The following is a 15,735-nucleotide window of genomic DNA, read 5'->3' as shown; positions in this document are numbered from 1 at the left end:
TGGGGAGAAAAAGGAAAAAAAAAATAAATAAAATCTTTAAAAAAAATAAATAAAAAAATTAAAAAAATAAAAAATCAAACAGAGAAAACATTTCCCTTGTACAATAATTAACACTATTCTTAATTAGCGCTATTTTTTATTCTTTGTTTTGGGTTAAAGTTAATGATGTCTTTAGAAAGAATTTTTCAAAAAAATCATTGTTTCTATAAAAATAAAGAGTCTGCTTAGTAAATATATGTGATATGTAAAATAATGCCTTTTAAAATACTTCTCAAAAACTCTTGGTTAATTAAAGAAATAGGTTGTGTGTATGAATGCTGCTATGTTGCCTTTTCAAAGTTGTAATGAAAACCTTTCCCAAACGTTTGAATGTACCATGTAAAAACAAATGCTTAAGACTAGCTCAATACTCAACTCTTCTGGCAACAAGATAGATATATAAAATAGAAAAAGTATTAAAATAAGTCACCATTCATTTCCAAAGTTGCTTCTGATCTTTTATTTCCACAATTTAAAAATAAATACTATAACTCTTTATACTAAAGAATATAAATTTCTATTAATCATTTGCAACAAAATTTATACACATTATTCAAATTTGTAATTCTTCTTCTTTTTTATAAAAATAACGGAAATACTTATAATAGATACGCTATGTGTTTAGAGTTAAGTTCCATGGACAGAAGTTTGACAATATAATACTTGTGAGTATATTATTATATTAAAGTTACTTACAGTTTCGTAATCATACCAAGTAGCATCAGGGATATATGCACTCACTGTATCTGCTCCCTAAAATAAAGATAATATATATATATATATGGATGTATGTTTATATATATACACACACATATATTTATATTTATTTATTTTTACTTCGATACTTAACATAAGAGAATCACATCAAATATTGTTGGATTTTCATAGTCAAAGGAAAAAACTTCCTTTGTGTTGTTACACTCCTACATTTACTATAAACAATAATCAATAGGCTATTTTACTCATTTTGGGTAATATAATGTAAACTATACCAAAAGCAAAGATGAAATTAATTTGTGGCAACTAAAATAATGCATGCATGCACTTGTATTGTAATAATCTACATGGCAATTGTGAATTTGAACACATTCATTTCTGTATATTTGCTTGGGCATATAGACTTTTAAATAATAGGGAAAACCAAATATCTCACTCCACTATCTTTTCAAAATTTTCATATGATCAGCTTGCTTTTAAGTTCTCCTTTATTTACAGTTTAGCAAAATTTCAATGTCTATGTTTACTTAAATGAGAGTTCATTATTACTATAAGATTTGATTTTGATTACATAAATAAAGCTTTCTTTTTCAGAAAAACACTTATTTTATAAAATTTTCTTCTTTCCAGTTATACATTACATATTTGAAAAGCATAAATCTACTTAATATTTTTAAATTTTTCAAAATTTCTTCTCCATTTTAGAATTCAATTCAACACTTATCTGGCTGAAACAGTCTATAGAGTAACATCTATCACCCAGATGTTTTGTCATTTAGCATGGATTTGGTTATACAAAGTTATGTTTAAGCAACAACCATTAAAATTGTAAAACATACCTCTTTCAAGACAGGGGTAATCAGTAATGCAGGGCCCCATAAGAACTGAGTGTCCTCAATCCAGCTATTCGTATCCTCATAAAACCTAAGAACAATGACAACATTTACAATCTAAAGATGCAAAATAAATTTATCCATATTTCTTGTTTGGTTTATCTTTTCAGGTTTCCCTGGGAATAATTATTTGCTTTAATTTTACTTGTTTGATACGTAATTTTGAATCCATAGTTCTTACATCCTATGGTTTGATCTGACACTTAAGAAAGAAGAAAGAAAGGAGAGGAGAGAGAGAGGGAAGAAAGGAGGAGGGGATGAAGGGAAGGAGGGAGGAAAATAGTTCATCTGGGACACAGAAAAATCTATCATATATGAAAAGGTTACTTTTTGTCTGTAATAAACAAATATTTTGTTTAATTCATTTTCTCCTGAAAGATATATTCATAAGGTATCATAAATCTTTCATATTTTATTTTCTTCCCTTTAAACTTTTTCATTATAAACTCCCTTCTTTGGTGAGGAAGATGGGCCCTGAGCTAACATCTGTCCCAATCTTCCTCTATTTCATATGTGCAATGCCACCACAACATGGCTTGATGAGTGGTGTATAGGTCTGCTCCCAAGATCCAAACCTGCGAACTCTGGACCACCAAAATGCACACAAGCATGCACAAACTTAACCAGTATGCACTAGGCCAGCCCCTATAAACTCCCATTTTGACTTGGATTTGAAAGGGTCTTTTGTCATTTCTCAAGGAAAGTTCATGCTTTCGTCAAGATTTACAAAGACAAGCACAATTAATTGTTTTGTAATTATAGTATATTCTTGACCTCTATTTAGATTTTACAATATATACAGGATTATGCTTTCAAAAATTCTATATTTAATAATTACTGATATGATTCCCCAATATATTCTATCTATATATCTGTTTCCTTTTAAGTTGTATTCAATTCTCACGTTTCTAGCTTAATCTTTTCCAATTTACCAAATTAATTATGTTTACTAGTATCATTCTGCAGTTCATCAAACTATACAAATGTAAAAATGAGCTGAAGAAATCTGCCTGACATCTTAATTTATCTCCATTAATTTTTCAATATACATCTGATTGTACTTCAAAAGATATCAAAATTCTTAAACATGCTACTCACTCATGAAGAATTGGCCTTGCTACTGTTTCTCCAAACTTATGGGCTTTGTAAAACAGAGTATAGAGGAAAGGTAATAAGCTATAGCGAATATTCAAATAGTATTTTGATGATCTAACCAAAAGAGAATCCTGTCCAAAAAATGCTGGATCCTGCTCCTATGGGATAAAAAGAGAAAGGGAAATAAGAAAGCTAATATGTTAATGAAAATTAAAACAGAAACATTTAATCTATTTTTAAAAAGTAAATTGTACATATTTTAGCTTGTTTATAAAAGGTTGAGATTACTGCTATCCATCATCAAAGTATGCAAATATTTCTTGTTTTTATGTTTTCATTTGGATATATTCTTGTTTGTTTGTTTTTGTTTTTTAAAGATTGGCACCTGAGCTAAAACTGTTGCCAATCTTTTTTTTTTTCTGCTTTTTCTCCCCAAATTCCCCCAGTACATAGCTGTATATTTTAGTTGTGGGTCCTTCTAGTTGTGGCATGTGGAAGGCCACCTCAGCATGGCCTACTGAGTGGTGCCATGTCTGAGCCCAGGATCTGAACCGGCAAAACCCTGGGCAGCCGAAGTGGAGCGCACCAACTTAATCACTCAGCCGTGGGGCCAGCCCCCATGATATATGTTTTAATTAAATTTATTTTAAATTAGATATTTCTTATTTACATACACACAAATAAAATTTAAAAATCTTTTCGCAAAGAATTTTTCACCTATATTATTTGTGGTAGATTGAATTATTGTGCCAATTTTCCTGCCTTTTTGTACCCACAAGATTTGCAACACAATCTTGTGGTCCCTACCACCAAAGGTGGAGTGGACTTCCCCACCACTTGACTTTGTGCTCAGCTATATGACATACACTGGCCAATGGAGTCTTAATACATGTGACATATTCAAGTAAGGGCTTGAAATGTGCTACCTGAGAATTTGCTACCTTGTGCCTTGACATTGGCAGTAGAAGGATAGGCCCACATAATCTGCTGTCCCAGGTATATAGGGGACACAGCTGCCTGGCCAGCCTGCAGGCTTGCAACTTGAAGAACAGTCTCCCTGCTGAGCTCAGGCTAGCCATTCAGCCAAGGTGCAGTGACGTGAGCAAACTTGCTTTGATCCCCTGCTATGGATAACAAAGTTAACTGAGGGCATCAGTTACAGCCTCCCTGGATTCACCACCATGTTTACCCTGAAGACATATTTCGCTTTGCTGATCCTAGCTAATCTATGAACATGGTGGGAATAGTATTCAGGCCCATTTCCAGGAGATACAGGACTCTTCCAATGGGCAACTTTGCCGTGATCACTCCATTGAGCTGGCTGAAACATCCTTAGAATTGGACTGCAGTACACAACTCTTCCTATCAAATCTCCATCCTTGCCTTCATCTTCACCAGGTTCAGATCTGGATTGTGATCTGAAGGTTCCCTCCACTTTTCTTCTCCTGCTTCCTCCCCTTTATCCTTCACAAGTGTTTCACCAACAAATCTCTAAAGTCTTTAATTCTGTCTTGACATCTGCTTTTTGGAGAACAGAAATGAACAGAGCATCATGTAATTGGCATCTGGACCTCCCATGAATACAAATTTCTTGAAAGCACCATTTAGGTAGATTACTTTGTTGTTAGTGCCAGTTGAATCCATTCCGCCCTCTAGTGACCCTGTGTACAGCAGAGCAGAGCTCTGCCCAGTCTTTCTGCACCATCCTCTCAGCTTTCAGTGCTATATGAGACAATGCCACACTTCTATTCATAGGGCTTTTGTGGCCAACTCTTTTGGAAGTGAGAGGCCAGGTCCTTCTTCCCAGTCTGTCTTAGTCTGAAAGCTCCACTGAAATCTGTCCACTATTTGAAATACCAGTGACACAGCTTTCAGCATCATAGCAACATGCAGCCATCACAGTATGACAACACAGACAGGTAGTGTGGTTCCCCTGACTAGGAAAGGAACCCAAGCTGAGAGAGCATCGAATCTTAACCACTAGACCTCCAGGGCTGGCTTTAGGTAGATTAGGAAGTGACTAATATCCAATTTATACCTTTAACTTCTGCTCTATCATGCCTTGTTCCCGGCTGACCTCTGAGCAATTGTCCCTCTTCTCAAACAGAATTAAGGCCCTATGTGTAACTAGTAAGTGAACAGTGAATAATTTCTTAACCAACAGGCACTTAATTTACTTAACGATTTCACCTAATTTCCCCACTCCCTCTAAAAAACGTGCCTATGAGAGGCCACAGCATGCTGAATTCTCAGGGTTGGTAGAATAGCTCAGTATTCTTGTGCTTCTGTGCCTAGCAATTCAGATGCATGTTTTAAAAGTGTTAGTTTTATTTTTTCCAATCTGTCATTCCAATTTTACTTATTATAGAAAGACTCTGGACTCAACCACCTTTGCAAGTGTCTTTATTTTCTTGTGTTTCGTTTAATGAAACCAAACCTGGAAATCCTTGATATTATATTTTTTATTAAAGAAAAGTTACCTGTAACTTATACCATTAGAATCCAAGAATCCAGACTCAGAAAGCTTTGGATTTAATTTAAAATACTGTGATTTATCAAACTTGTATATGCTTTAGGCTTAAATAAAACATTTATGTTGTGACTACCTTATGATTTGCTTATTTGGCAATTTTTTATGTACACAATATTTACAGGCATTGAGATGAGGTCTCTAACTTTACAAATTATGCTACAAATTTTCAGACTTTGTCTCATCTAGATAAATTAATTTAAATACGTTGCTAAGAATAAGATTATGTTTGATCTCAAAATATGGAGAACAAGAAGCAATTACCACATATCCATCAGCATTATGGTTTCTAGAAAACGGATAAAATGCTCCAAGTTGCATCCATCTTCTGCAAAGCTCTTCTGTGGTATCAGCTACAAATCCACAGATATCTGCTCCAACCTAAATATCAAATATATCTATTATTTATAGTGTGAAGATCCTCAAATTTTCCCAGAGCATCACATTTTATGCGTTGACTGATTAATTTACGTTACTTACAATATTTTTGTTTTGCTGTCTTCATATACTCTTCCTTAACCTAGTTTATTTGTTTTCCATTTTTGCTACATACTTGCCACTAGTTGCATTATTTTACACTCTTTTCTTCACTGTCTCTTTATACATTTTCTTAGCCTTGTGTATTTTTCTTCTTTGATCTAAGCATTAAGTCAATGTAGAAGGTGAAATTGTATTATTAAAACGTGTTGCTTCTTAATCCAAAATTCACCTCCCATGATTTGATTTTCCCATTTACAATGTATTACAGTAGGAGTAAAATAGTAAAAAACATTGCCAGAGGTGTACCCATATAAAATTGCATTTCTCTTCCTTCAAGGACCCTGAGAAAAAATTTCTATGCTTAATTTAGTATTTGCTAAATTTATAAATTATAAAAGTATTTTTATTTTTCTAAATATATATATCTATAAACAATATATAACATTGTTTTGCATGTTTCTCAACTTTATATAAATGGCATGTTGTATGCATTACATTGCACTCCACTTTTTTCTCAAAGCTCTATCCTTGTGCGATTGTTATGTTAATGTGGCTCTAGTTCTTTATTGTGTCAGATCCAATGACTATGAAAATGCTTCTACAACATTTATATATAGGTTTCTTTGTAAATATGTAAAAAAGTTATTCATATTCAATGATTACATATGTATATACATATGATTAGTTTCCTGGTTTACCAGAAATGTCCATTGTTTAATCAAAATTGGTTGTAACCATTTGAAAGCACAATGACAGAACATGAAATTTCCCATTGCTCCATTTTCATGATAATTCCTTATATTTTCAGACTTTTAATTATTACCACCTATGTATATGAAATGTACCTCACCAAAGTTTTTACTTGCATTTCTCTTATTACTAAAGAAGTTGAGAATTTTGTCATATTTTTATTGAATTTATGTGGGTTTCTCTTTCTATAGAATAGCCTGTTTATATCCATTGATAATTTTTTTATTGTTTTTACATTCTATAGATTTTAGTAGGTACTTTACATTGAATATAAATTATTTACTGGCGATATGAATTGAAAATATAATTTCCTAGTATGTGGGTAACTTTTGTTTGTTTGTTTTTCAGGTAACTTTTAACTTTTTAAAATGCTGTGGTTTTTTTCCTAGGAAGATTAGCCCTGAGCTAACATCTGCCACCAATATTCTTCTTTTTGCTGAAGAAGACTGGCCCTGAGCTAACATCCATGCCCATCTTCCTCTAACTTATATGTAGGACACCTGGCACAGCATGGCTTTGCCAAGCAGTGTATGGGTCCGCACCTGGGATCCAAACCAGTGAATCCCAGGCCACCGAAGTGGAGCACTCGAACTTAACCACTGCATCACTGGGCTGGCCCCCTGCAATACTCTTTCCATGAATAGAAGTTTTCATTTTGTTGTAGTCAAATTTATACATATTTCTTTATTATTTTTGCCTTCTGCGTTCTGTTTAAGAAATTATTTCCCCAGCCCTAGGTCATAAATTCACCCATTTATATTTTCTTCTAAAATGTTTAAGTTTATTTTTCACACATAGGTCTTTAATCCATTTGGGATTAATTTTTTTGTATGGTGTGAGACATGGATCCATTTTACTTTATTTTTTAAATGGATAATCCATTGTTTATATGAATAGTTGATTCTTTCCTCAAACTGATCTATGGTGATAGTGCTATCATTCAACAATTGTCCATTAATGCAATGGGCCTGTGTCTTATTTTGCCATTTTAATCTATTTGAATGTCTACGGTCAAGGACCATTGTGTTATGTTACTGTTTTATCTGGTAGGGCGACTCTTTGAGCTCTTTTCTTAATTAATTTGTATTGTCTTTCATATGAAGTTTAGGATAATCTTTTATGTTCCTCAAATTTCCTTTATAGTTTAAATTGGAATGTCACTAAATTTGGATAATAGTTTGGGGAAAATGCATGTTTCTAATCTATTGAGGCTTCTTATTGATGAACATGGTATATCTTTATTTAATTTTCTCAAAAACAGTCCAAAATTTAGTTTTAATATTTACTCCTGGTTATATTTTGTTAATTTTTTGCTATAATATAGAACACCTCATCTTAAAATATATTGTACCATTGCTTTTTTCCCTCCATTTTTGGACGAAACTTTCTATAAATTGTTCAATTATAGACAAATTTTCAAAATGTCACCTCTGTACTTTGTGTAAATTTTTCTAGAGACTTGGCTTTCATTGCATTAATTTCTTCTCTTATTTTCATTACCAACGTCTTCCTTTAGGTTTATTCTGTATTTCTTTTTCCTTCTTCTTAGTTCATGCATTTCACTCATTATTTCACTGAATTATTATTCAGCCTTTCTTTATTGAAGGCTGTAAATACGAATTTCTAATATATTTTATATAACATAAATATTCTAAGTACCAATTTAGCCAATATCCCATAGTTTTGATATGATGTACAATAGTTTGTTTATTTTAAAGCCATGTTTTTATTTTTTGGTGAGGAAGATTGGCCCTGAGCTAACATCTATTGCCAGTTTTCCTCTTTTGTTTCCCTCCCCAAAGCCCCAGTACATAGTTGTATATCCTAGTTGTAGATCCTTCTACATGGGATATTGTCCCAGCATGGCTTGACGAGTGGTGTGTAGCTCCATACCCAGGATCTCAACTGGTGAACCCCGGGCCCCAGGCCAAAGCAGAGCATGCAGAATTAACCATTACACCACTAGGCTGGCTCCTGAGGTACAATTGTTAGCATTCAGTTATAAGGGTTTTTTTCCCCCATTTCCACTCAGTTTATTTTTTGACTCATGAATTATTTGCTAATATGCTTTTTAATTTTCAAATTCAAGACTCATGTGTGTTGGTGTGTTAGCTTTTTTTTGTTTGGTTGGTTTTTGGTTTTCATTTTGTTCAGTGCATATCAAAGAAAGAATAAATGAATCACTGTAACTTCATAATATATTTTACATTGATTTTGTTACGTAGTTCTCTTTAGTGTTCAACATCAACGCTGCATACTTCTTTTTGGCCTGATACAAATACCAGATTTCTTATGTTTAGAATTTCCTAGTATAAATTTTATTTGCTTTTAAAATTTTGAAATTTTCTCTATCTTTATATTTTAGCTTTTAAATACAAAGCATTAGCTTATTTTTCATCCAAACTGGTAATATAATATTTTAAATATATTTAGATTTTTACCATTGACTTTTACTACCAGTGTATTTGAATTTTTCCCTACCATCTTATATGGTGCTTTATTTTTATTATATAAGCTTTTCTTTGCTTTGTTTATAGTGATATTTGTTTCATGAGTTATTTTTATTTGATTGAATTTTCTTCATTTGTTTTCCCACTCTAATACTGAATGTTATAGACATCATCCATATTCTTATTTTTCTCGTAAATTTCCTGAGAATAAAGATCGAATTTTTCTGTGACATACCTTTAATCATTTTACCAAAAATCATTAAAATGATATTATTACAAAATTAAGTGTAATTCATAATGTTATAAATAACATTGTATGAAACTGCTTACCAAAGGCATTCCAAACAAACCGAACTCCAGCATTCCTGCGATAGACCATTCCATTTGTTCCCATGAAGCAGTATTATCTCCTAACCAATGGGCAGCATAGCTTCCAGATCCAGCAAAAGTTGACCGGGTGAGAATAAAGCTTCTCTTATTAGGAAAAACTTTTTGTACAGCTCTAAAAATAGAATCAAAGTAATGAGTAAGATTTGTTTTAAAATAATAGTGATAGTTATAAATCCTAAAATTTTAATTTCAAATGCATATATTACCATTAGTAGAGCCAAGCTATAATATTTGGAACTATTTTAGCAATCTTTTATATCAATTTTGTTTTGAGCTATCAATATTCACTTATTTACACACATTCTGATCAAACACAGATAAAGGAATTCTTTTACCAGTGATTCAGGCTTTGAATGACTGACTTTACCGAATTAAATAAAGAGGTGCCTTTCTGTATCCACTCAACATTTGTTTTTGAAATATACGATTTAAACTCATTAAAATCCTTTTATAATGTAAACTATAGTTATCTGAACTTGAAGCCAATACATATTTTTGTGGTGCAATGATGCTAATTACATATTAATGTCTACATTTTCAAATATTAACAAGTAATGTTAAGATAAAACTTACATATTTGAGAGACATTTTATTTCGTTTGTTTCTAGAAATTCACCATCCACAACTACTAGCATTGTTCATCTCACTTCTATTGGTATCTGAGTATTATTGACAATTTTTTTTCCATAAATAGGAAATAATCAAGAAAAGATACAAAAGTTTAATTCAGTATATAAAATTATCCAGACTATCTTAGTAAAAATATAATAGTATTCTCAGGGGCTTTTTCTATATTATTACCTCTATAAAATTGAACTATAGTGTTACTTTTTCCTTCCAGAATTTATTTACTTATACAGTGCAATAATATAATGCTCTATTGAATTTTAAAAGTGAAGTAAACACTATGAAGACAGTATGTAAAAGTTTTGATATCATGGTATGATTTGGAACCAGACAAACATGGGTTTGAATTAAAACTTGACAATAGTTGTGTAATTATGAGAAAATTAAAAATTTATTGAGACTGGGATCTGGGTTTTATTGACTATTGCGTTATAGGTCCTTATATAATGCTTGGAAAATAGCAGGCAATTAACATATGATGGTCTCCTTCCTTTGTTTTGTATCATGGTCCTTTTTTATATACAAGTAACACATTGCATTAGAAAATTACTTTGGGAGATACTGCATACAAAACTACATCTTAATTGAAACTTTTGTTTTTGAAAAATAAAGCCGTTCTAGAAGTAACATTCTCCCAGGCCAACTGTGAAGTTGACGCTTAGAACACAATTATATTCAGAGACTGCAAACTGAATCGAAATTTTGAAGGATAATTTAAATCTATGAGTTAAAAAAGAATCAGGTAAATACATACATCATGTAGTTCTTGATGACGAAGTTTCAAATTCATGAATATTATTAAAAGAACTGATACTCTTAATGTCCTAATTTTTTTACCATGAAAATATTATGTTTCTTTCCTTTCTTACTTTTGTGATTTTCCAAACATATTAGTAAATTACCAAATATATTTCTAAAGAATAAATATGAAAGGGCTTCTGACTGAAATTGTACTTACTGCTCTGTGGCTATAGCCATGCTGTATCCATAGAGGCTGTGAACATCGTACTGCTTCCCCCAGTATTGCACAGCGTCCATGCAAATTGTTTTGGAATACAGGAGTTTGTCAAGAATATCTTAGAGAAAATACATAATAAACATTTCTTAAGAGGTATTTTGCCATTTTAAACTTTATAATCCTTAAATGATGTGCTATGTAATACCATACTTAGCTTAAAAATAGTGCAAGACAACGATTTAAGCTAAGTTCCAATTAGGTCTCCATCCTACACTCCTGTTGATTAACCATTAGATTTACACTTACACTAATAAATACTCTGCTTCCTAACTTCAATAGTGAATGAATCCATGGAGAAAATAGCCTTTAAAATGAATATGGAAATATACGCATCTATATTGTGCATCGTATGACTATAGACCAATTAAGTTTTATAGTAGATTAGTTTATTTATATATAATCTAATTTTACACCTGTAGACCTATTACACAATTACAAACCACTCAAATCTCTGCTTTTCAGTTTTTTATTGTGCTTTGATTTCCAAGCTTACATAGTCTTGCAATAATTATTTTCATCTTTCTTCAGATTCTCATAGCGATCTAGTCCCTTAAGATAACATCTTTTTCTTTGGTTACATTTTTTACCCACTTTCAATAGTGAAAAACATCTTTTTTAGAATATGTGAGATATAACTATTCACATTTGGTACAGACAATTAATTATTTAATCACTGGCAATTTATCAATGGTAAAGATAAATCAATATGCTATACCAAAATTTAAAGTGATGCTCCTTTTCTTAGGCACAAATATTTTGGCCAAAAGTAAAACAAAAAAGGACATTAGTTTCAGGGTTTTAAAATTATGCTAAAGTTTGTGATTTAGAAATATATGCTAGAATTTGCCAGTCAACAAGGAAAATTATTCTCACTTAATAGTAAGTAGATAACCAAATGCAATTTACCAGGAGTAAAAGGTGGATAATTTAGTTTGTTGACATCACATCCTTTCAATGAACCTTGAACAAAGCTGGAAACTTCGTTCATGTCCTGAATAGATATAAAATGAAGAAGAGTAGATTTTGAGTAATTATCAATCATATAATCAGAAACTTTCTAAATGTTTGCAAATATGTTATTTACATGCGTTAAATGATGTTCTTTTACTCCTAGAAGACAAATATAAGCTATAAACCTAAAAACAAACTTACTTAGCTATACTCACTACTTGATTGTACCTCTAGGGATGGAAAAGTCATTAAGCTGAAAAAATTAGTATTACTAGCTTTTGCATAAATGTATATACTAGATAATAGAAATATCTTAGATGGAATTCAGGGATTGCATACAACCATAATGTATTTCATCTACCTAGTTTTAATTATACATATAAAACATTAATTACAAGTATTGAGCAGCAGTCTTTTGTAAATAGTTATACCAATCTTCTCACTGTGAGTCTCTCATTGTACACGTTTCATTGTACACATTTATTCAACACAATTTGTTCATTTCTGCTGGCACTTGTCTAGTTTCCATGATGTGCCTCGCTAGCAGCTAGGCACAGCACTCTTTGCCTAGACCACATCTCCTACACTCTCATAAGAGAAAAAAAGAGAAAAAAAGGTAAAATGCATTTTAGTATTCTAAGAAAAAGTTATGACCTTACTAAATCCCTAGAAGAATCTCAGGGAACCCTAGGGTTGCTGGACCATTTCATGAGAACTCGTGACCTAAACATCTCTTGGAGAAAGAGTTGTAGGGTATTGTGTTTATGGATTTTCTTGCCATGTAAACCCAGGTCCCAAACTTGTCACTTACTAGTTCTGTGACTATAACCAGTTAAATCAAGTCTTTGGACTAAAAAGAATAATGTACATAAAGTCATGCGACACAGGCTTAAGAAATATATATTTCTTTCTCCTCTGTTAATTGCACTGAAGAATGTCTATAAATGTTTGAGCCGTATTTCCCACATCTCTGAAATATGTTCTACACTCTCACAAAGGCCTCACAGTCAAGTCCTTGCTAAATTTGTTTTCCTCAGAAGAAGTATATTCTCCTTATTACTCTTCCCTTCTCCTATCCATATAATGCCCAGATGGAATTAATATGAGAAATTAGGGTGTTCGAGGGAGAAAAAGAATACATTTCTTACTGTGATACAGATTTTAAAAGGTAAATGCTTTCATTTCCCAAATGTTTTCTTAAGAACCATGAAGAAGGGAAAGGAGGTAGTTATTCAAAGTATACATTGGGGATATTTTATTGAGATTACCTGGAATATTATATTCAATTTTCTTTTCCTATGTCCAGTAAAATTAATACAAAAAGATGCTATAGTTACACAACCAATAATTTTAGATAAACCTGAGTATTTTTTCTTCATGAATTCACCCATTAAATTAAATTCAAAAACAACTTCAAACTGTTGACATTCGTAATTGAGAACTGAGTCACATTATTTTAAATTTGAAGTGTCTTTTTCTAAACCATTTTAACAACTCTTGTATATAATATTCACTGAGAAAATGTAATGGCAAAACATTTAACTATGAAATTAATGTTCTTCTCCATAATTCATGTATTTGCAAACTTGAAATAAAATTCATAGAATCTTCCAACATTAACTCAAAATGGACATCATTTATGTAATTTAACAATAAAAATAAAGTTTAACAAAAATTTCATTGATTTCACATGAAAGGATTGATCAAAAATATTTAATGGTTTTATCATACAACCAGGTAAAAAGGATTAAATCAGAATGTGATAATTCTACTAGTTCACAACATAAGGGGAAAAAGTCTTCTGTACTTCAGCAGATAAATTATTAACCTAGTAAAGGAAAAAGTAAACACTTTTATATGTTTTTAACCATATTTTACAACAAATACAGCCTTTGAGATTTGATTATCTTTTGTTAAAATGTCTTGTATGCTTGGCAAGATTATATTATTAATAGATTAAACTTACTACACTTAATTTAATAGAATTTGCTTGTATCTCTTTTAGTGTATTTTGTGTATTTGCCATTTTGAAAATTCTGAAAATACTCTTCTCTAATTTAACCAAATGATTTAAGTGATGCTACGTTTATTTAACATCATGTACAAGTGAATTCGGTTAGTATTTTCAGTATTACAATCAGGAGAGTCAAAGCACTGTAAGTCACGAGTCAAAGATCTCAGCGGATTGATAGTAGTAAATACACCTACAGATATTCAAGTTTCATTCAAATAATCTCAAGTCTAGTAACGATTATTTCTAGGGATTGTTAGCAACATTTTTACCGATGTTTCTGAAGCTTCTTTTATTTAAAATCCACTGAAAACTATATATAAAGACCTGGTGGCATTTCATAACTTCACATTTAAACTAAATCTAAATAAAAATAGTCTTAATTTTCAAAGAATTTTTAAATACTTTAATTTTTATAACAATCCCATAAAATGTGCAGAGACTAAAACCAAGTAAGCCCCCAGTTATTTGGATATATGAATGCATGTGGATGTATCTTCTCAATGAATCTTAAGTTTCCTAGTACCGTATATTAAATTATTAGATTTCTTTATGGTACAATTTTGTATTAGATTTTTAAGAATCAAATTATAACAACCACAAAAATTGATCATAAGAATATGCCTATTTGTTCAGAAAAATGGAAATACTTTTGAATTTTAAAGATATTGACTAACACTTTTATTTTGAAATCACAGCTTTAGTCTTAATTATACCAAATTCAGTAGTGTGCTCTTATTTCTCAAGGATTTGGAGATTTCTTCAAGAATAGGGCATAAAAAGAGAATTCAAGTATATCTTTATATGCAAAAAATCTATTTTTCAGTGAAAATTAAGCTCACATCAATTTCCAAAGTGATTTTAATATTTAAACTTAAAATTCAAAGACATTAGCATAAAATCTAAATTAGAAATCTAGTAAATTATAAAACTATTTTTAAATTTGCCATAAAAATAAAATTTTATCAATTAAATAACAACATATTTTTACTGTATATTATTCTATCAAAAAATAATCTGAAAATAGGGAAAGAAGTAGAGAAACAATTTAGCTGTAAGATTTGGTTATTCAAGTGATAGCTGGCAGCAGAATATCCACTGCTTATACATAGTATGTATTAATTCTGTGATATTTAGTGAGCTTTGAAATCATACTAATTATGATGGAGTTTTTTTCTTTTGTTAAAGCATAAGTCAAAATGCTTCTGTGTTAGTAACAGAACAACTCTGGCTTTCGCAGATGCTCTTCCTTCTCGCTTCCCCACCTCCCTTTGGAGATTAATCAGGTATTTCAGTCTTCAATGGATGTAGAAAATGGAGTATTCTCTCTTTCTGTAGCACAGCAGATGCTCTTTCACTGTTCCTAAAGTATCATTTGTACTTGTAACTCTGCTCTAGTGGATTCAAATTGTTTTCTAAGCAGGAACAAAAAATGAATACATGGATACCGAAATGATATAAATTAAATAATACAATTGAAATTGGAGCTAGAATTAAAAACAAAACTCAACAATAGTGCGCGTTTATTTTGTTACTTCCAGTAGCAGCTAGATGTTGTAAGTGTGACCTCACTGATTTTGTGTCAAATAACTAAAACTTCTCCATCTTGATTCCTCTACATCATAGGAATCCTGAAGATTATGCTAATCTTTTGCTCAATTCCATGTTGTCAGCAGAAAATACAGTTTTCTTATCTTTGTATTCCCCACAACATACTTTATATATCGATGGTGCAAAACAAATATTTTTTAACTAAATAATTGATTGAAAAAACAAGTAAATGA

At 31.3% G+C, this 15,735-nt stretch overlaps 1 protein-coding gene across 1 annotated transcript in view; it reads right to left on the bottom strand.

The window, feature by feature from the left end:
- SI (sucrase-isomaltase) overlaps nt 1-15,735 on the bottom strand; it is an 84,422-nt gene that overhangs the window by 49,918 nt on the left and 18,769 nt on the right. The window contains exons 13-19 of the mRNA XM_046659326.1: nt 11,896-11,980; nt 10,930-11,047; nt 9,285-9,456; nt 5,539-5,655; nt 2,748-2,902; nt 1,596-1,680; nt 736-792 (exon numbers count right to left, since the gene is read on the bottom strand). Coding sequence (XP_046515282.1) covers nt 736-792; nt 1,596-1,680; nt 2,748-2,902; nt 5,539-5,655; nt 9,285-9,456; nt 10,930-11,047; nt 11,896-11,980 — 789 coding nt within the window. The remainder of the gene's footprint in view (nt 1-735; nt 793-1,595; nt 1,681-2,747; nt 2,903-5,538; nt 5,656-9,284; nt 9,457-10,929; nt 11,048-11,895; nt 11,981-15,735) is intronic.

Source organism: Equus quagga, chromosome 4 (assembly GCF_021613505.1).
Source record: "Equus quagga isolate Etosha38 chromosome 4, UCLA_HA_Equagga_1.0, whole genome shotgun sequence".
NCBI lineage: Eukaryota > Metazoa > Chordata > Mammalia > Perissodactyla > Equidae > Equus > Equus quagga.
This window is presented reverse-complemented; position numbering and strand designations above follow the sequence as displayed.